Genomic DNA, 23,840 nt, shown 5'->3' with positions numbered 1-23,840 from the left:
TGCAAATTGTGTTCAATGAGACGAAACTAAATGTTAAAATAATATTTCCCGTCATACATTATTCTTATTTGAGAGGAGAATGAAATTTTATATGAAATATTTGTTAACTTATGACCAAACACATAAAATTATATATACTTTTTTCATATGCTTGAATTGATTTTTTATGCATAACCAATGATAGAACATAAAACATGATGTCATTTGCCTTGTAAATTTGCTCAACTTTAGTTCATCGAAAAGTCTTGCCCACATTTTTTAAAAATTTCAAACTAGGTCATTTTTTTTTTCTTTCTTTGCACTTAAGCAAATAAGAAACTACTGGTCATGAGTAATTTTCAGTACTACAAGCAACATAAAAAACAAGAAAAAAGAAAAAAGGAAAAACCAAGAAAATCTGTGTGTACTACATATAACTGCAAGATGCCATTAAGGCTGCGGCTGCTGAACCTCAACCAGGGCGAGGCAGAGCTGAGAAGCACACCGGAATGACCACAGGCGTACCCAATCTCCTTCCCTCAATCCATTCTCTTCAACCACCTCATTCCATGGCTTCACCAAGACGTAAGAAGAGCTCACCTTCCCCGCCTTCTTTCTCATGTCCCACCGCTTGAAACTCACCGCTATGCGCTGCAGCGTAGGCGGTATCAGCGACACCTGTATCGCGCCGGGCCTGCCATTGGCATTTCTCGCCGACAACGTCTCCTTCTCCTCTGCCGTCAGGAAGTCGGCCTTGAGTTGGAGGAGGGGAAGGGATAACCGGCTGTGGCTGGGGCTCACATCCGTTCCCGACAACTGCTTCTCTATAATGAACACAACGTCAGAGCCGCTGCTCGCCCTAATATAATCTTGCAACTCCTGAGGCATAGCCATCATTAATTCGTCACCATTTTGGTGATCATCTGTAGGTTGCGGAGGTGCTGCTACTACTTGTGGCGATGGGTTGACTATGGGGTTAATAACAAGGGGTGCGGGCGGTGGTTGTTGCGGCAGCGGCGGCATCTCGCCTGCTGCACTACTGCTTTCACCTTTTTCAAAAATCCGTTTTGGCTTCTCTGTTGGGCTCGGTGGAACGTTGACGAGGGGACGATGTTTCTGATCTTTGCAGGCGGAAGAGGACGACGATGAGACGGAGGTGTGGGATATTGTGGGTTGGATTATATTATAATGAAGGCGTTTCTTTCTCTTCTTCCGCTTCCCCTTTTGCATGGGGATGGCGAAATCATCTTGGTCGTCAATTGCCGCAGAAGCTTTAGAAGAGCCTAATGATGCCTCTGCTTTAATATTAACGCCTAATTTCTCCTTTTCGTACATATCAGCGGCGACTTCTGCCACCAAGAGAAGCCGGTGGAAAGGGTCCCTTGGCAAATCACGATCCACAAATTGTTCCATAGATAACATCTTTAAGGATTCCCTCGTAGTTTCCTCCTCCAACGACCTCGTTAATCACTCACTACAAATTGAAACTATTGATGAAGAAATGATTAAGTGAGGGGACTTGATCCAAAGGGTGTTGTGACTTTTAGGGTTTGGAAAGAGGCCAAGAATTAATGTAGCAAATGAAGTTTGGAAAGAGGGAATTCTCCAACATCATAGGGTTTCCATATACGTTGTTGGGTTTTGTTGTTGTTGTATCCTACTCAAACTCTGATTCTTCATTGTTATCATAAGTATCATATTCAAACTTTTTCAAATGGGAATTATATACTCCATAATCTACAAATTTAATAAACTAGTTCTAGATTAGTGATCTAGTGTTAGGCGATGTTTTAAAATTTTAATTTCAAAATTAGTTTTTTAAATTTTTATTTTGTAGAATATATGAGAAATGTTGAAAATATTTGACCTAAAAATTAGGAAAGCGATTAGTTTGAACACAAACTATTAGGAATCACAGAGTTGCTTTATGACATGTTTGATTTGTGAAATTGAATGAGATAGATAATAAAAGTTTGAACAGAAGTCATGATAACATCAAGAGAAATGGAGTCCATTCCTCCCAATTCTATTCTGTTTTTATAACAGCCCTAAACGATCTCATTACCTGCTAGGCCCATCAAGTAGAAATCAATACAAAACCCAACTTTCAAACAAGGATTTTGGTTCATGATTGATCCCAGCATCTCATTACCGACGGCAGTGAGGTTGGGTGCAGGGGGACATTTTTTAGGAATTAGGATGGGGCCTGCGTCTCATCAATTTTCTTTTCTTTTCTTTTCTTTTCCTGGAAAGCTCCAGGATTGAAGATCAACGGAAATCCCTCCAACTCATCTCCGTATTATTCTCATCTTTCTGACTTCTCTTTTGTTTTTGCTAATTAAGCTTCTTGTTGTGTTGGCCTTCAGTCTCAAAGCACTTAAAAAGCATACTTATTTTGTATTTAAAAGCATCAATTTTAAATTTTAAATTTTAAATTTTAAATTTTAAATCTAATTAAGTAAAATTTGAAAAATAATATAAGATAACTTTTTGGTTACTTATAAGTAGTATTCTCCATAACTAGGATCAATTTGAAAAATATATAAAAATAAAAATAAATTAATGACTATTTCACAATTAAAATATATATCGAAGGATGATCATATGTTATTTTACTATGTATTATAACATATTAAATACTGACCAAACATAATACAATTCTAAAAGTAAGATGAAGATTAAAAGTTTAAAATATTAATTTAATTAATAATAAATATTATTTTAACATAAATTAATATGATGCTCTTAAAATAAGATTTTAGTTAATAAAAAAATAATATTATACTTTTTCTCTTAATAAAAATAGTTAAATATTAATTTAAAATATAATTAACAAAATGAATAATAATTATATTTCTAGCATAAAAACCTTCTCAAATTTTTCAATAATCATAAATTTTAAAATCTACTCTAAAATAATAAGATCAAATTCAACAATACCTCACTTTTTAGAATATGACACTCCACACCCCTGAATTTTCAAAATTACCACAAAATCTCTCAAGGTTTATTGACAAAATGAACCTTCCACTAATTGACCATTAGTCAACCGTTGAGTTTAGTAAAAAAATAAATAAATTTTATTATTGATAAAATGACATTAATTTAATAAATTAAGTTAAAGTTTTGGTCAATTAAATATAATATATTTTGAAAATTTAACTTGTAAACGAAGTGAACATCAACTGCCTAAGCTGAGTTAATTATTGACATAACCATGACAATATAATTAAATTATTATTTTAAAAACTAAAAATTATGAAAAAATAAGTAAATCATACTAATAATTTAGAAAAAAATATATATTTAAATAATGATATTGTTACGAAAATATTTTCTGTGTACATTTTATGAAAATTATATGACTAAAAATATTTTTTTAAAAAACATAATATAAAAAATCAACTTTGATGAGATAATAGGTCGAACTTTCGTATTTTATCTAGGTTTGGTTGGATATCATATTTAATAACATAGTAACTTGAATAAAATCAAGAAAAGTCAATGAATTATCTCAAACAGTGATCAGCCAATTAATATAAATTTGAGTTTTTTTTTTCAATCCATTTAACATTCATATTTTACAAACAGAAGAACGAACATCCAATTTTATTATTTTAATTTATAAAGAATAAATGTTGAAGCTTTAGTTTATCTTTTTTTAGCAATATATATGCTTGATAAGTTGCTTGAATTTTAAAATAATGAAATATAATTTATTTGCTTTATGATCTGTTTGATCATTAAACTTCTTCAAAAATTACATCTAACAAATATTTTGTAATATTATAGTTATTAGACAATTTCTATGATTTATTAGTAATTTTTAATATATTTTTTAAAAAATTTAGAATAATAATATATATTTTTTATGTTGATGTCAATTGGTTAACTTAAAGCAATTGGACTAGATAGACCAATTAATTTGACAATCAATTAGTTATTTGAGTCACTTAGTTTTCAAAACATTATGTTGAGTATTTTTTTTCAATTTAATTATTAAACAATAATCATTTTAAAATATCATTTCATTATGGCTAAATTTTATTTTATTTTTACATATATATAACCATTAACTAACAGTCAACTAATGTAAGGTTCATTTTGTCAATAAAATTAAAACTTAGGGGATTTTTTCTTAGTTTTTTAAAATATAGGGGTGGAGTATCATTTGTTGAAAACTCAAGGGGTGTTCTTGAATTTTACCCTAAATAATAAATTACTTGAAATAATTGAGGCTCTATATTGTCGAAATATCAATCATTATTTTAAATTATTGTAACATTATAGTAATCGTACTTTCATTTAACTAATAATTTATTATTTCAGATATAATAATAATAATAATAATAATAATAATAATAATAATAATAATAATCAAACAAAATTCTCCTATAACCATTCTTATCTCAAAACCAAAAACTTTATCTATCCTACACTATACCATACAAATCAAAATACATACATCATTATTTACTTTTTCTCTAACTCGTTCAGCTCTAAACTCCATTGAATAAATATGGATATCTCTGGCACATCTTATCCTTTAATTCCTAGGAAGTCTCCTCAATGACATGATTGCACCCTAAAACTTTTACCAGTGAAATCTTCTTTGTACGTAACTTTTGTTCCTTCCTGTCTAAAATCTGCACTGGCACCTCTTCATAAATCAAGGTATCACCCAAATCTAGTGCCTCGTAGCCGATCACATGGGAGGGATCTGGGACGTATTTTCTCAGCATAGAAACATGAAATACTTCATGGATCGTAGATAAGACCGGTGGTATTGCCAACCTGTAGGTAACTGGATATACTCTTTCAAGAATCTCGAATGGTCCAATATACCTAGAGCTCAACTAACCCTTCCTCCCAAACTTCATAACTCCCTTCAACGGTGTCACCTTCAGAAATACATGATCTCCTAAGTCAAACTCCAACTTTCGCTGACAAGTATCTGCATAACTCTTCTACCGGCTCTGTGCTATTTTGATCTTATCTCTACTGAGTCTGACTTTGTCCTGAGTCTAGATCTGCTGTATCAGCTCTGGCCTCAAAATCTATCTTTCTTCAATCTCCTCCCAGTATAATGGGGATCGATACCTCCTGCCACATAATGCCTCATACGGTGCCATCCCAATGATGGCTCGGTAGCTGTTGTTATACGCAAACTCGACCAGTGACAAATACTACATCCAATGACCTCCAAAGTCCAGCATATATGCTCGCAGCATATTCTCTAGAATCTGTATCATTCTCTCCGTCTACCCATCTGTCTGAGGATGAAATGCTGTGCTGAACGACAACTGAGAACCCATGGCCCCTTGCAAACTTCTCTAAAAATGAGTTGTGAATTGTGGGTTTCTATCTAAAACTATGGGCACTAGAACACTATGGAGTCTAACTATCTCTTGGATATATAACTTAGTCAATCTGCCCGTGGAGTAGTTAACTCTGATATGCAAAAGTTGGCAGTCTTCGTTAGTTGATTCACAACTACCCACTATTGCGTTCTGTCCATGCAATGCCGACGGTAATCCTGTGATGAAATCCATCATTATATGCTCCCACTTCTACTCAGGAATGTGGGCTGACTGCAATGATCCCGTCGGTTTCTGATGCTCAGTTTTTACCTGTTGGTATATCAAACATTGATCCACATACTGGGCTATCTCCCTTTTCATGTTGCTCAACTAGAAAGATTCTCGAAGATCCTTGTACATTTTAGTGCTACCTGAATGTACAGTATACAGGGACTGATGTGTTTCCTCCAAAATAACCCTCTTGATCTCAGGGTCAGTAGGAACGCATAATGTGATATGAAACCTCAAGGCTCCATCATCTGAGATGCTGAACTTTGTCTTCTGACCATCATATACCTTTTCCATAAGCTTTACTAGTTCTGCATCATTCCTCTGATCTACTTTAATTTTCTCTCTGTAAAGTTAGCTGCAAAACCAGGTTAGTAATAAATGCCTAGTGATCGCCTCTTTCAGCTCCACACCGAGCCTCTCTAGATCCATCTGGATCGGATGCCAAATCTCCACTATAGATATAGATGAATCCACTGATTTTTGGCTCAAAGCATTAGTGACCACATTAGTCTTTCCCGGGTGATAGCTGACAGTGCAGTCGTAATCCTTTATTAGCTTCAACCATCTCCTCTGCCTCATATTTAACTTTTTTTGCGTGAAAAAGTATTTTAACCTCTTATGGTTAGTGAAAATTTCATATTTACCCTCATAAAGATAGTGTCTCCAAATCTTCAGTGCATACACCACCGCTGCTAACTCCAAACCATATGTAAGATAGTTCTTCTCATATTCTTTCAGCTGTCGTGAGGCATATGCTATCACTCTATCTCACTACATCAACGTGCATTCGAGCCCTTTATGGGACACATCACTATAAATTACGAATCCCTCTTCTCATGAAGAAATCATCAATATAGAAGCAGTGATGAGTCACTGCTTCAACTCCTCGGTGCTTTGTTCGCATTTGTCAAACCACTCAAACTTCACTCCCTTCCTGATCAATTTGGTCAATAGGCTTGACAGTTTAGAGAAGCCCTCAACAAACCTGCGGTAATACCCATCCAATCCCAGGAAACTCCTAATCTCGTGCACCTTCTTCGGTTGTACCCTATCTACTACCTCCTCAATCTTACTTGGATTAATAGAAATACCAACCCTAGATATAATGTGTAGAGACCTGAAAAATTATAGAAATTAAATAATAAAATAGGGTGAAAATGGGATTTTTAAGAAGGGTTCGTAGGCTTATTGGGATCGTCGATGGGGACACGTGTCTCGTTGATGAGGACTTACGAGTTATCATTATATACCGTGAGGCCGTATATATATATGAAATGATTTCGACGCGAGGTCGTATATATATATATGAAATGATTTCGGCCCCAAGCCGTATATATATATATATGAAATGATTTCAGTGCAAGACCGTATTTATGAAATGTTCGGCGCAAGGCCGTATATATGGAATGATTTCGACGCGAGTCCGTATTTATGAAATGATGAAAAATGCTATAATATCATGTATTATATGTTTTCAGAACCCGGATGTTAGTTTAGTTCAGTTCAGAAGCACGGTACCGTAGCTTATAGATCAGATATCTATGATCAGATTAGTGCTAACCACCCCACGAGGGGGTGAGAGATGGATAGTCGATGTGGCTTTCAGTGTAGAGTGTGGACGTCCATCTGGCAGTCCGGACCAGGGTGTGGCGGACCCATCATACTTACAGACATTTTTGATTTGGCCGTGGTCAGCCAGCCATTGTCGGGTCTCGCCTTCGGGCTGCACAACCCGTCATGGGGGGTAATACATGACATCAACTAATTATTCATTCTGGGTGTATTTTCAGTATTATTAGCTATAACAGACATTTCATGATCAGTATGAATTATTAGAAAATATGAAAGTATATAATTGTTCCACCATGTTATGATGTATGTTTTTAGATATTTGAAACGTACTGAGTATGTATAACTGCAATAAATATTCATGTTGCCACACAGCTGTATTTAGTTTATTTTTCCTTACTGAGAAGTGTCTCACTCCCGAACATTAAATGATTTTCAGGAAACCCAGAGAGACTGGCGGGTCAAGGTCGCCATTAAGTTTATCGAGTTACCCCGTTAGGAGGGTAAGTCTTGTACTATGATCATGAGATTTTTGTTGTATGATCCTAAGTTTATTTTGACACATTTGGAGATTGTATATAAACATAGTATTATGGAATTACAATAGATTCTGGTATTATGTATTCTATGGTTTTGAAAATGTGATTTATATTTACTGCTGCTTAGGTTTTCGCTGTGATTGACAGGTGTCCCCATTACCCATGGGTTCGGGTTGACTTTTCTATTTATTATGTTTTATTTTATATTAAGATTTTTGAGGTCATTACACCGTCGCCGGTTTTCTCTTTAACCGGCTCAATTTTTGCCGTTTACCCACTTACCTTACTGTGGTAAAACTATACAACCATCGACGGTTTTCTTAATGCTCCAGAAAACTGTTGCCGTTTTTCTCTTCACGAACTCAAAAATCCTCATTTTCCAATTATTTTTATTATTATATTTTTCCAGGTCTCTATACTGATAATCGAGAAGTTGGCGTTAATATTAATTCTTTTGATTCTTGTAATTTTTCCTTTCATCTCATCAAAATATATTTGATGAGATTATGTATATTGTGATTCTAAGAGTTTTTTCTTTGAATTTAGATATGTGTATTTTCCTTGTTAAGTACAAATAACATTTGAGTATATGCATATTGTGTTCAATGAGACGAAGCTAAATGTTAAAATAATAGTTCCTATCATACATTATTCTTATTTGAGAGGAGAATGAAATTTTATATGAAATATTTGTTAACTTATGGCCAAACACATAAGACAAAATTAATTAATTTTTTTAAAAAATAAAATTATAATTTTTTTTTTCATATGCTTGAATTGATTTTTTATGCATAACCAAAGGTAGAACATAAAACATGATATCATTTGTATTGTAAATTTTATTTTATTTTATTGCTAAAAGAGGACGGCATCTCCAATTATTTATTAATAAATCCTCACTTTTTACGGGGAAATACAAGTTAAAACCAACCAACCAACAAACAAATTTCAAACTAGGTCATTTTTTTTTTTCTTTCTTTGCACTTAGCCAAATAAGAAACTACCTGGTCATGAGTAATTTTCAGTACACAAGCAACATAAAAAACAAGAAAAAAGAAAAAAAGAAAAACCAAGAAAACCTGTGTGTACTACATATAACTGCAAGATGCCATTAAGGCTGCGGCTGCTGAACCTCAACCAGGGCGAGGAAGAGCTGAGAAGCACACCGGAATGACCACAGGCGTACCCAATCTCCTTCCCTCAATCCATTCTCTTCAACCACCTCATTCCATGGCTTCACCAAGACGTAAGAAGAGCTCACCTTCCCCGCCTTCTTTCTCATGTCCCACCGCTTGAAACTCACCGCTATGCGCTGCAGCGTAGGCGGTATCAGCGACACCTGTATCGCGCCGGGCCTGCCATTGGAATTTCTCGCCGACAACGTCTCCTTCTCCTCTGCCGTCAGGAAGTCGGCCTTGAGTTGGAGGAGGGGAAGGGATAACCGGCTGTGGCTGGGGCTCACATCCGTTCCCGACAACTGCTTCTCTATAATGAACACAACGTCAGAGCCGCTGCTCGCCCTAATGTAATCTTGCAACTCCTGAGGCATAACCATCATTAATTCGTCACCATTTTGATGATCATCTGTTGGTTGCGGTGGTGCTGCTACTACTTGCGGTGGTGGGTTGACTATGGGATTAATAACAAGGGGTGCGGGCGGTGGTTGTTGCGGCAGCGGCGGCATCTCGCCTGCAGCACTACTGCTTTCACCTTTTTCAAAAATCCATTTTGGCTTCTCTGTTGGGCTCGGTTGAACGTTGACGAGGGGGCCATGTTTCTGATCCTTGCAGGCTGATGGGGACGATGATGAGACGGAAACGTGGGATATTATGGGTTCGATTATATTATAATGGAGGCGTTTCTTTCTCTTCATCCGCTTCCCCTTTTGCATGGGAAAGACGAAATCATCTGCGTCGTCAGCAGCCGCAGAACCTTTAGAAGAGCCTATTGATCTCTCTGTTTTAATGTTAACACCTAATTTCTCCTCTTCGTACATATCAGCGGCGACTTCTGTCACCAAGAGAAGCTGGTGGAAAGGGTCCTTTGGCAAATCACGACCCACAAATTGTTCCATAGATAACATCTTTAAGGATTCCCTCATAGTTTCCTCCTCCAACGATCTCGTTAATCACTCACTGCAAATTGAAACTAATGATGAATAAATTATTAACTGAGAGGACTTGATGAGAGCATGTTGTGGATTCTAGGGTTTGGAAAGAGGCCAGGAACTAGTGTAGCAAATGAAGTTTGGAAAGAGGGAATTCTCCACCATCATAGGGTTTCCAATTTTGTTGTTGTTGTATCCTACTCAACTTCTGATTCTTCATTATTATTATAAGTATCATATTCAAATTTTTTCAAATAGGAATTATATACTCCGTAATCTACAAATTTAATAAACTAGTTCTAGATTAGTGATCTAGTGTTAGGTGATGTTTTAAAATTTTAATTTCAAAATTAATTTTTCAATTTTTTATTTTGTAGAATATATGAGAAATGTTGAAAATGTTTTACCTAAAAATTAGGAGAGCGGTTAGTTTGAAATGAAGGATAAATATTCTTAAAACACAATTTTACATATTTATCCTTATTTAAAAATTTTCCTTTCTACCTCTTGTATGCATTTATATATCTTCAATCTCTCTAACTCTCGTCTTCTCTCTCTAAATATTCCTTCTCCCTCTTAACTCTTCATTTTTTTTTTTTTTTTTATAAACTCTTAGACACATCACATGAATGAAAACACCCAGAATTCATTCAAATAAATCACCACACTACGTATTCAATTTCTCTAAATTCTATTTCTCTATCTAGAGAAAGCTGGAGCATAAAATGTGACATATTCTAGACTGATATTTACTTTCCTTATGAAAAATACTTTCCTTTTGAAAAATATGATCAAAGTTAAGATTTAAGAATTAAATTTTAAATGACAAAAGTTATATTTTTTAACAAATTATTTGAATCCATGAATAACAATTTTTTTTAAAAAATATTCAAAAATATTTATGCATTATTTACATATTCTAGGCTGATATTTAGCTTGGCCATGTCAAACATTTCTAGAAATTTTCAAAATTTTTTGTCAAATACTCAAGACACCATTTTTTCCATCGACTTTATTGTCATGGGAGGAACAATTTTAGAGTAACTTGATTGAACTCTTTTACAAATTTCATTTCAAGAGTTCCTTCAACCGATTATAAGGAGTAGAATTAATTCTTATGGTTGAGCATTATTTTATAACTAAAAAATTATTACACATTAGTTTCTTTAATACCCCTTTGTTTGAATAAGTTGCATTATAATAGATGTTTTCATTTTTATTCATAAATTTATGTTCAACTTCCTTCCACATCGAGTGGGAGTGCGTGCATTAGTTTAGTCTATAATTATAGATAATGACTTCCCTAAAAGTTGTACACTTTTCAGTGATTGAATCCATTTTTATCAACAAAAAAAAAAAAAAAAAGGTTCCATTTGTTTTGATGACTATCAAATAATATCTAATAAATATTGGATCTTAATAAATGGCCGAACCACCTTAATTTTGACCAGCCCTGTTTTTATATTATATACTTGGGGACTCATTTTTCTCTTTTTTCAAATTAAACAACTAACCAAACCCAAGCCCATGCACATTTTCTTCTGGGTTTCCTACCTTAGATTTATTTTTTAACGATTTATATAAAAAAATTCAATGTAGTTTAATAAAATTTTAATGTCCAAATTTCAAAATTCAAAATGGACATGTGAGTGTACATACAAAGTATAAAAAGATATATAATTAATTTCAACTAATTAAAAATTGATATTATTCCATGTAATTAATTTCGGGGTTGCGAATTCTTTTAAAAAAAACATGACATGCCAAAAACATGCGAGTTAATCGAATTTGGGACTTTCAATGGCAACATGCGCGATAATTAACATTCACATGGAGATATTTGGATAATACATATGGGGAAATCAAAATCAAAGATAAATAGCAAAATTACAAGAATTGATTAGCTAATTAACTAGAGCTCTGGTTAATTTTATTAAACTCTCAGCAGCTGTGAATTGAATTTGCAATTTGTTTAATTGTCCAAAAGAGCTCTGTTTATTGTTATCAGCTATGTTTATTAACATACCTATCTTTCTAATGTTATAAAGTGTGAGTCACTGAATTCTAATATGAGGGAGTCACAAGTTTATTAATTATTACTAAGTCCAATCTTTATATGCAGAAGAATTCTTCTTTTTTAATTATTCAATTTTGTTATTGTTGCTAACTTTACAACTTTTGATTCTGATTTTTAATTATTATCAAATAGTCAAATATAAATATAAAGAGCTATAATTAACCACATAGCATTTGAAATTCATTGCTTACAAAATGTCATGTTACTAGTAAGACCCACACAAATGAGAGGTACACTTTAGTGTGGGTCCTATATCTTCTTACTATGTCAGTATATTAATCAACATAACATGGATCCAATTGGGAGAATCTTGGGAACATAGTTTTATTGGATCCCATACCCGAAGTGCTATGATATTGTGAGTTCTTGTGATACACAATTTGAGAAGATAATTATTTCTCATATAACATTGTATGATCGTGGATTCTAAATCGAAGATTCCTTTATACTCTTACTCTGATCTCGCTCCCTAACTTCATCGAGAGTTAGATTACCTTCTACCAAATTAACCAACTATTGATAAAGGAAATCATATTTTAGTTGGAATATTATTGTATCTTATATTTTCAAATTTTTTAATGTTACTATATTTAAATTGTGTTATAATAGCATCTTATGTTTTAACTTTTTAGTTTAAAAACAAAATATAAATAGGATTTATAAATAACTTTGAATATTCATACTTTAATATTTATAAAATAAATTATGACAATATGTTATTAATTTCTTTAATTAAAATGTATATATTTAATTGAGAATTATAAAATATTTTACGCAATTATACATATGCAATTACATGTTGTTCAAGTGGCATATATGCAGTATCATATAAATTGGCTAAGGCCATCTTTTTTTGGCTCATCTTATATCTTTTATACTTTTATCACACAAAATATGAATTAAGGAATTGCTTGGTTTGTGATAAAAAAATATTTTTATAAAATTATTGATATTCTCATAAATCTCATTTACATGAATGAAATATCTGATCATGGGAATATTTTTTTATTAATTAAGGTCCTGAAAAATGTATATAAGAGTCTCATATTAATGTTTGATTCTATTTCGGAATCCAAATAAAAGTTATACCTTGACATATGAATAATAATTATATTTCTAGCATAAAAACCTTCTCAAATTTTTCAATAATCATAAATTTTAAAATCTACTCTTACATAGTAAGATCAAATTCAACGATACCTGAGACACTCCGCATCCTGAATTTTCAAAACTACCACAAAATCTCCCAAGGTTTATTGACAAAATGAATCTTCCACTAATTGACCATTAGTCAATCGTTAAGTTTAGTGAAAAAAAAATTAAATTTTATTATTAATAAAATGACATTAATATAATAAATTAAGTTAATTTTTTGGTCAATTAATTATAATATATTTTGTAAATTTAACATGTAAACAAAGTGAACACCAACTAGCTAAGTCGAGTCAATTATTGACATAACCATGACAAGATAATTAAATTATTATTTTAAAAACTAAAAATTATGAAAAATAAGTAAATAATACTAATAATTTAGAAAAAAATTATATTTAAATAATGATATTGTTACGAAAATATTTTATGTATACATTTTATGAAAATTATATGACTAAAAAGCTCTAATACCAATTGTTATGCGAATGAATGCGAAAACAATCGTGTGATGCAGTAATTATGATGAGCAATAAGAAAACATACAAAGATAATGAAAGCAATAAACGACACAAGATTTAAGGTGGCTCGACAGAATTCCTAAGTCTATGGGAGCAAACGACAACTGAATTTCACTATCAATCAAGACTGGGGTTACAAAATTGTATTTATGATAACCCTACATGTATAGAGGGATTAGAAAATTCCTCAAATACCCCTTTATCAATCCCTGAAGGATTTGCCTCTGTATTCCCAACCTATTGATCTTCCCAATTCAAATTTCAAAAACAACACTGACAAAATCGTTGATGGTTTCATCAAACCGTTGATGGTTTTCCTTCACTGGAGGAAACCGTTGATGTACCTACATCAAACCGTGGACGGTTATTCTTCATACTAGCTCCCTTGTTTTCTTCAACTTGCTTACTCTACATATTTGTTCCATTCGATATTAGTCACAAACTAAAACATTGGAGGATCAAGTCCGTGATCGAGGTTATTAAGGATCATTTAGGTCCAGAAGATAGACCTAAATAGGATCAAGACAAGGGAGGTAAGATTGGTTTGAAGACACATGGAATGCAATTCAAAGCATGTGAGGCGTGTGGGTAAGATCCATTTTGAGCAACTGTTGGAGAATTCTCGCATTCACGAAGGAGATCGATGGTTTCTGTTCAAGGAGGAGAGATTGAATTAGACACACTGAGTGATAAAAAATGCTTTTGTTTAAAGGGGATTGGTTGTAACTCACAAGTGAGGAAGTGATTATTGAGAATTCCACAATTAAAAAATAGAGTGGATGATGAGTGTTTATATATATGATTAGGTTGAAGACTCAATAAACTTAAACTTTTTGATAAAATTGGTTTGTACATCAAGTCTTCATAAAAACTCTCCCAATCCCAAGACTTCATCAAAAATCATAGTAGTTCCCCTATTTACCCTCTCCAATCAACAAAATCACAATCAAATAAAAAAAAATAAAAAGTCAACTTTGTGTTTGATAGAGTTTGTCTATCTAATTATTTGATTTGAGCTGATTTTATTAGCAATGACAAATGCTTTCCATCATTCATTAAATACATTAATCATTTCTCCTTTTATGACATGGCGGGCAAAAAAATTCATCTCGTTTTGTTACCCCTTAATGAACTTTCTTAGTGCTTTTGAAAAAATAAGAGGCAATGCCAAACTTCCATTACCAAAATTATTCTAAAATCAAATATGCATCCATCTGTTGTATCATATAATATTTGAATCTAGTTTTTTCATAAAAAATATTATTTTTTGTTTTAATGGGCAAATTGAGGTACTTAGCAAAATGTAAACTTATGTAATAGAAATGTTAGTAATTGAACATTCTAAATGCATCGTTTGACGTTTTTATTTGAACTCGTTGCTCAAGTGTGTAGTTGGCTTGAGAATCCTTTGATCCCTATCCATTCGTTGGTAGATCTAGGTTAGACATTGACTCTTATCCTATGTTTGAAGAGACTTTAAATTTGAATTTATATTAGATTTGAATAAGATATAATATAAAATTTATTGAAATTTATTCAAATTCAAAATGCAGTCTAAAATCCATGCTTCGAAATATAGTATTTGCAAAATTTATATATATTTGTTTACCTTACTAAAAAAATTTCTAAGTTCGTTGTTGCGCATCTCCCATTCCTATATTGTGATCATGCTCACTCCTGATCTTAGATTTGCCAACTTCTTTATGGATGAATATGATTTTGCTCATGGTGTTTTTGTTTGAAGAGCTTGAAACCTCCAACATGAGAAAGTTCACTTGTGCTTGCCTAGGGTTGCAAATGAGGCAAGCTAAACTTTGCTATATTCAAATTTGTTTATTAAACTTTTGATTTGACTCTAGTTCAAGTTGAGCTCAAATCTAACTTTAATATGTTTGCTCAATCTTATTTATTATATAAACGAATAAGCTCATGAGCTCTTATCAAACCAAACTCAAATCGGACCTTAATATACTTGCCCAATCTTATTTGCTAAACAAATGAATAAATTAACAAATTCTTATCAAACTAAGTTATCGATATGGTTATGAGTAGTTTGATTCTGTTTAAACCTCTTACTCTAAAAAGGTGCGAGACTTTTAGAGTTTATTAAACAATAAGGTGAAAATGAACTTTTACTAATACTGCCTTATATTTTTCTTTTGTCCTCACCAAGCTAGGTTATTGGTTTTATACATTGGCTTTATCACGAAATTTAGGTTATGGATATTGAGCTAAATAAGTCAATGCTCAAACAGTTCTTACATTTAAGCCCACTAGTCAATCTAACTACGATCCAATTTGACTTTATTAAATTAGTCCATAAATGAGCAATTTAAGTTCATTAAATGAGTTTGTACTAAGTCAATACTCGAGCCACTCACAATTTGAAACAAATTGAGTCCATTCATGTTCAAATTAAACGAGTCACAAAATTGACTTGGCAATCATTCATTTAACAAGCTCCTACTAGGCCAAACTCCCGAGTCATTTTGTGAGTAACTTGATTCGTTTGCAGCCCTCTGCCTATAACTTTACAACTTGATTTATGAATGTTGTAAGTTGGCTTCTTAGGAATCTACAATAAAAATTCGTTCTTTCCTCATTATGTAAGTAGTATTATCATAGGAAGGAATATATAAGTGCGTTATATTGCTTTAGTTTGCCTTTAGGTATCTTAGGTAATGTAAATTTTTTTTTTTTGTTTAAAAAAACTCAAGTAGTTTGACAAGCTTTTGATCCAAGTCTAAGCCTAAGTTGCTAGACAAAACCAATTGAAAAAGTATTTACATGATAATTCTCTATCTCTTAAGTCGCATAGAATCAAAGAGTAAATAAAAATAATAAGAATTTTTTATTATGTGTTCAAGTAAGAAGTTGTTTCCCTAAACCTAACTTACATAAGTTAATTCGTTTAGAAACATCAATTCTATAGTGTATTTATTACTTCAATATCAACTAATCAAATTTTAATGGTGGTGATTAATACCATTCATTACCCGAACCTTCCACTAATGGACCATTAGTCAACCGTTAAGTTTAGTGAAAAAAATTAAATTTTATTATTGATAAAATGACATTAATTTAATAAATTAAGTTAAAGTTTTGGTCAACTAATTGTAATATATTTTGAAAATTTAACCCTTAAGTGAAGTGAACACCGACTGGCTAAGTCGAGTCAATTATTGACATAACCATGACAATATAATTAAATTATTATTTTTAAAACTAAATATTATGAAAAATAAGAAAATAATACTAATAATTTAGAAAAAATATATATATTTAAATAATGATATTGTTACAAAAATATTTTCTCTATACACTTTATGAAAATTATATGACTAAAAATATAATTTAAAAAATTAGCTTGGATGAGATAATAGGTTGCGTAGACACCCTAATTTTAACCACGCTACCCTGAGAAGGCTACGTATAAAAAAACTGATTTTAAGACCGATCAAACTCTAGTGTTTTGGGTCAGATAGGAGTCCCAATTATTTTCAATTAAGTCTTCTTCGAAACTTGAGTCTTTCTTTTAGGTTAGGTTTGGTGAAATATGTCCTTTTGGCTTTAAATTTTAAAAGTTGAAAAATTCCCTAAATCTTGAAACCAAGTCTTTGAAATCGTAAATTCGAAGTTTAGTGCGTAAATTGGGTCCTTTTGAAAATTGAGTCTCTTAAATTCAGGTCTTAAATCGTAAAGTAAGTCCTTTATTTCTTTTTGAAAAATTGAATTTCTTAAATCTTGAAATTGAGTCTTAAATCTTAAATTGAGTCCTTTATTTCTTCTTTTGAGTTTCTTAATTTTTCTTAGATCTTAAAATTGAGTATTTTTCAAATCTATTCTTAAAATAGAGGATTTTGATTAAAATCTTAAAATTGTATTTTATTACCTGGCATTCTTAGGCAAGGTCAAACTTGAAAGAAATAAATAAGGCCACATTTTATTGAAGAGGGGAAGGGGCATGTGTCCACTGGGTACACACATGCAACCAAAAAGAAAAAGAAAATACAAAAAATGAAATACATACAAAAAAATAAAATTGTTACGAGTTACAAATAGTTGTTGTAGGGGAATGAGCATGGGGGTGCATCCACATAAAAGTTATAAAAACTAAAATAAATACAGAAAAATAAAGATTCCATGCTCTCCATTCCAGAGCTACCACCTGGACCTTCCAGCTTACCTGCACACAAAGAGCAAGGAAATCAGTTAACTGGAATTTAAGGAAATAAAATGAAAATGCAAAAAATCACATGCGCAAAGTAGAAAGGGGATTATTCCCTACCAGGTTTGTTATAGGGGATTCTGTTAGTATATTTTGGCACCAAATCACCCCCAAGCCTCCTTATAAATAGTGAGGCTCGCACTGTAGCTAGGACGCCATTGGCGAGACAGGAACACTTGCTTAAATTGAGGAAGGAGGAGGAGAATTAGAGAGATCGTAGAATTAGTAGGGAGAGCATTAGAGAAATTTTGGTTCGATCAGAGAGATGAGAAAAGACAGAGGAAGCACTCTGCAGAGAAATTTAAGAGAAGTGAGATTGAAAAGAATAAACTCTGTAGAAAGATACAGAGGAAAAAGAGAAGCCATTGAAAAAGGATTTTTTTCTTTGAGAGGACTTTTGAAAAAAAAATTGAGCAGAAATCACCATCCAAAGGCCACAACTGCATTTTGAATGGAAGCAGAACTCCAGAGTATACAATTAGAAAAACCCGAATAGATCATCAGACAGATACAAAGAGGAGAGAAGGACAGGAGAGGAAGGAAAAGAAAAAGGGTAACCTTTAAAATCTAAAACCCCATTATGTTTATAAATTGATTCAATTCATGTAATGTGAACATAAAAGGTTGCCTCCTCTCAGGTTCAGGTTTCAGTTTGAACCTAAAAATTTGAACTCAGAATGAAAGCCCCTCGGACGAGAACTGAACCCTAATACTCAAAACCCAAACTGGGTTCGGAGCGTTGGACTTTTTGAGTCCGTTTTCAGTTTGATTATACAAACCACAGTATCCATTGTGTGCAAGTGTATGAGCATGTTTATTTTTCTAAGGCATGGTTGGACAGATGAGAAATGGAAGTCGTTGAAGCATTTAAATGAGCCACATCTTTGTTGTGACTGTGAATGTGAAATAATGGAATTGCGAAGAAGATTAGAGCGAAGCATGAAGCCTTCGTTTATTTTAAGATAAAGATGTATTTTATATTGTAGTTATATTTTGGTTTTTAATATTATGGACTATAATAATTTATTGCATGCTGATAGTAGTAATAAGCTTAAAAGACCATAGAAAAAAGACTGTCAACGTACCGACACCAGGTTTTTATGCTTAAATAAAAAGCCCTAGGCATGTGATGAATTATTGACCATAGGTCCCTAAACATCACATCGAAAAAGTCCCCCCTATCTTAGAGTAATATCATGTGAATAGGGGGTGAATTAAAAAAGGAATTAGAACGTAATACCACAATCTTTGTGTGTGCGTCAATCGAGCCTAACACACAGAGACACTTTGATCGGGGCGACCCTCCCTTAGGTATAAGAGAGTTCACCACTTTATCGACCATCTTAAAATGAAACATCAAAGCCCATGTTTGATGAACTGGCATGTGGGAATCACAACACCCTGGTCGTACCAATTCGTAGTGAAAAAGGCCCAATGGTCAACGAAAACCTCTAAAGTGGTCGACCCAAAAACAATCAGTGGTTGACGACCTTGGGTTGTCCAATATTTACTGAGGTAAACGAGGTATTTTGAACGAACCATACTTAAAGTTCAAAAAAAAAAAAAAAAGACCAAATGCGTCTCGAACGGTCATATTTTTTTTGAGGGTCTATAAATACTCATCATGTGGTTTGATTAGCCAGGGATTAGCCAAATATCATTAACCAAAAATCTCTCTGCATCAAAACCCTTATTTTCTCATATACAAGCCAAAACCATCTTTACTCATCTACTTGCAAAAATCTTTTGGTAAGCGTTATTATTGAGATGTTAATATTAGGCACACTCTCATGCATTTGTCGCTGTTGATTTTTCAGAGTGAACATTGAGAGGTCCCTTTGTGATTTAATCATAAGAGGTTTTCAGTGGGGAATCTCTCTACAGTTTGTGAATGTGCATTATGTTTGCAGTATACAAAAGATTGTTCTTGTTGCTTTGTGAAATATTTTTAAAATAAAAATTGATTTCAAATAACTCCTATACTTTATATGTAGTTATTTCTCTCAAAATATATTTGAGGTGCTTTGGAATCATTTGTAGTTATTGCTGGTGATTGATATAAACATTTAATTTTAACACAAAGATTTATTCACACCACTCTCACAATGCTGATAAATTGGCCCTTATCTTGACGAGTAGTCACATTTGGGACTTCGCGTCAGTTTATACTTCATATCATATGAATGCCAATTATAATATCTTAAGCATATTGTTGTGCAAATTTGCTTGTGTTAGAAGCTTTCGTTACTTGTACAAAAATTTTATGGATTGTGAGTCAGGGTGGCCTGACGGTGGGTATTCTCCACCCCGTTAGGTGAGGTTTTAAAAGGTGATATCAACTTGGTAATTTGCCTGTTGTAAACGGGCTGCTGCTCCACAACCATTAAGTGAGCAAATAGTGGTTAACCCGTGGGCTTGCGACCGCCAAGGCAAGGGAACGTATGTGCGAGTATGACGAAAGCCCGATAGATTAACATTTATAGGCATGCTTTCATTTTATGCCACTTAAATTTCAGAGAATTGACTGTTTTATTTTAGTGTTTTAATTTTTGACATTACTAAAGTTTTAATTAATTAGAAAAGACCCTAGGTTGTTCAATACGATTAAGGACAACTTGAATTGACATAGGCAAAAGTTTTTAAAAATTCAATTCACCCCACTATTGGGAGGAATACATCAATTCCAAACAATTGGTATCAGAGTCTCGTTGCATAGAATTTACTTCGTAATGTCTTGCAAAAAAGGATCGCAATGACTCAATTGGTGTATGTTCGCTTGGTGCACAATCCCAAGAGGGGGTGTGAGGTTTGAGTGGGGTATTTAAAATTTATTGCATGGTTAACGGTTTTACCAACAGTGTAATAAGGCCTAGGGTCAAGTCGAGCAATACAAATAAACATACATGTGCCAGAGTAAATGTAAGTGCGGGCAGGTAAAAAGTAACACAATAATAGCGAGGTTCGGTGAATGAAATTACCTACGTCCCCACTTCACATCGGCACAGGATTACCACTAAATGCTGGACTTAAATCGGGTGGAGGCAACACTTAAAAAAAAAACCAAGTTCAATCAAGGGATTGACACAACAACATGCCTTAACAGGATGGCGCCGCCGCACCTAGATTGTCCTACTCGGGTCTAAGACGGTCCAGGATTATTCCACAGAATAGCTCCCTCTCAGGGGCCCACGCTTGGAAATAAACCAAAGTGTTATCAAGTTTTTACATGGAAATGCGCGTATATTACAAGCAGATAGTAAACAAGTATTAGTTTAAGCAATATATACAAGAAGATGATAGTAAATATGCCTCAATGCTCTAATGTGTGCGAAACACTCAAATAAGTATAGATTATAGTCCAAATTCTAGAGTGTATATCCAAAGCAAATTTAAAAACAGTAGTAATATCACAAAATGCGATCAAGGTTTCAAAATATGCTAGCTAGTGTTCAAACAAACTAAACAAGATATTCTCAATGACTAAGCATAAGGAGGTGTTTGAAATACAATTTGGAAATGATTTTGCACACAAAAAATATTAGGTTTAGGTGTCTGCACTGATAATCAAGGACCACAACATTCCACAGTTTTCCAAACACAAAATTTATCAAGAAACATCGTGGAAATGGAAAAAAACTTGAGGCTTATACTCTCAAATAAATCAATTAAGCAATCTAGCATATGAGAGCGATGCAAGCTAGATAAGACAAAGCAATTTAGAAATAATCACAACACTTGAATGATAAAGGAAACGTGAAAGTTTGAACTGTCTGGGAGTAGTAAGGCTATAAAAATGATTTTCGGAAATTGAGAGATGTTGACCTTAATGATCTTACTAATTGTTATAATGATTCCAAATGAGGGGGTTATATCTAACTTCCAAAAAATATGACAGAAGGACACAAATAGAATTTATTAAAAGTTTTAATATATCTAAAGAAATATGAATCTCGTTTAAAAAATTAAGGCGGGTAAAAAATATGGGGCAACCTGAGAGTATGGTCGACTACGGCAAGTTTGGTGACCGAGTTCTTGAGGTGCGGTCGATCGGGGAAGGAAAAAAATGAACTGACACGTTGTTCGATCAGGCATACGAGGTTCAAGGCAATTATCTTCATTAGTTGCGGTTCGGTCAACCGGGGGATATTTGAATGCCTCGGTCGTTCGAAAAAACCATTGAGTTCCACATGTGGGAATCGGTAGCGAGGGTGTATTAATGTAAATATGGCTAGGCGACCCAAAACATTAAGTTCCCACCTTGTGGGAATCGTAGACGAGGGTGTATTAATGAATATTGCTCGGCGGCACTAGGTGTTCAAAAATATTGACTTCATAGGAAGGTTGGTAGTACCGGGTTCAGGTTCAAATGAACTTACAGGGCGCGGACCAGGTATGGTCAACCTATTGACCCAGTACTGGTTCAGTCAATTGGGGGAATTTTTTTGTACTATAGAGTAAGGTCAAAACCGAACATTGCAATATGCATTTTTGAATCTATTTGATCATGCCAAACACCCTATTCAATTAACCATACATAGTGAGGTCCTGGGGCATTTTCGAGATTTTTCATTTTGAGGACGCTGAAAAAAATCCTGGGGGTGTAGGTCGACCATTCAAATAGACCAAAGGGTGTTCTAACGATCTTTTATGGCGTGTAGGTACCTAAAGTCCAAAACTAAGGATCGATTGAGGATACCTACCTACATACATGATGGCAAAAATATTAAAGGCCATAGGTTTGTACAGACCATAATATACAAAAATTTTAATCCAGAATGAAGGAGAAAAACGAAAGATTAAATACATATAACCCAGAAAACTTATTCTTTGAACGAAAACCGCATCCATATGATATGTCTTTTAGGTACGAATTACACGGCACAGTGAAAATGCATGCAAACCTAAGGCAACATCAAGTACCAAGAGATTTGTCTGCTCAAAACTGGGCTGATGACCAATCAGGTGACAGTGGATCACCATTCAGAGAGGGACGTTACACATTCCAGTCCCCATTATTTTGTGGTGGTTGATTATACCTCCTGAAAATAGAATGAACATATATTATAAAAATTATCATGGAAGAGAGCCTCGCAGGTGATTGTCAAAAAGGAATTTGTAGTGTCCCAAATCGCAGAGCGCTGGGCCTCGGGGTGGTGAAATAAAATTATGCTTCTTAAATTTAGGAATAAAATAGGAATGAATGAAATCGCCACTAACATTTTAGTGTGGTTAGAACACTTGATACTACCCAATTAAGGGTAGAATTGGGTATGCATATAACAAAGCCGTGATGATCGGGGAGTTTGTTACGCTAGGGGCAAGGCACAATGCACCCCCTACGCGCCCGTTCTTCATGAAACGGTACCTAATAATATGTGGAATATCCCAAAGTATTAAAAAGTCTTAAATTACTCCTTTTAGTGAATTTTTGAAATACACACAAAAATATATATAAATACCTTTCCTCAGCACGGGGTACGTGATGAAAAACTTGAAAAACTCATACCCTTCATTAAAAATTATAGGGATAAAACGCAAAAATATTTTTAATTAGTGTAATCTGAAAATATTATTAAAATGATGAGATATACACCATTCAAATTGAGGATTGAGCATACCATAGCACACCTAAAAGATAATAAAATACTCAAGGTATCAATCCATATAATTATTAAAATGATAAGATGACCAAATATACATTATAACTTGGAATCTAAGGTACTAATATCTAAATATGACGAAGATACTAAATATTATTATTACTTAACTGAAAATCAAATAAAACAAAGAATATTAATGTTACCTAAATATTTTATTATAAATTATTTAAATAAAATACTTAACATACTAGTATTACTAAATATATATGAATACTAAATTAAAAAGACTAAATGAAAACATTGATATTACAAAATATGAATTTCCAAAAATATGTAAATACTAAAATGCGTAATCCATTAAATATGTGAGGACTTAAAATACGGAAGCTATAAAAAAAAATTATGATTACTGAAAATACTAAATAACACAATTTAAAACCCAAGTCATACTTTACACAAACCAACAAGAATAAGAAT

At 33.2% G+C, this 23,840-nt stretch overlaps 2 protein-coding genes across 2 annotated transcripts; both read right to left on the bottom strand.

The window, feature by feature from the left end:
* Positions 1–429: 429 nt before the first annotated feature.
* On the bottom strand, positions 430–1,401 carry LOC131145762 (B3 domain-containing protein At2g31720-like). Its single transcript, XM_058094952.1, has one exon. It carries the CDS (start codon positions 1,399–1,401, stop codon positions 430–432), a length of 972 nt encoding a protein of 323 aa, XP_057950935.1.
* Positions 1,402–8,789: 7,388 nt separating this feature from the next.
* Positions 8,790–9,779, bottom strand: LOC131145761 (uncharacterized). Its single transcript, XM_058094951.1, has one exon. It carries the CDS (start codon positions 9,777–9,779, stop codon positions 8,790–8,792), a length of 990 nt encoding a protein of 329 aa, XP_057950934.1.
* Between the last annotated feature and the right edge of the window lie 14,061 nt (positions 9,780–23,840).

Source organism: Malania oleifera, chromosome 13 (assembly GCF_029873635.1).
Source record: "Malania oleifera isolate guangnan ecotype guangnan chromosome 13, ASM2987363v1, whole genome shotgun sequence".
NCBI classification, from domain to species: domain Eukaryota; kingdom Viridiplantae; phylum Streptophyta; class Magnoliopsida; order Santalales; family Ximeniaceae; genus Malania; species Malania oleifera.
This window is presented reverse-complemented; position numbering and strand designations above follow the sequence as displayed.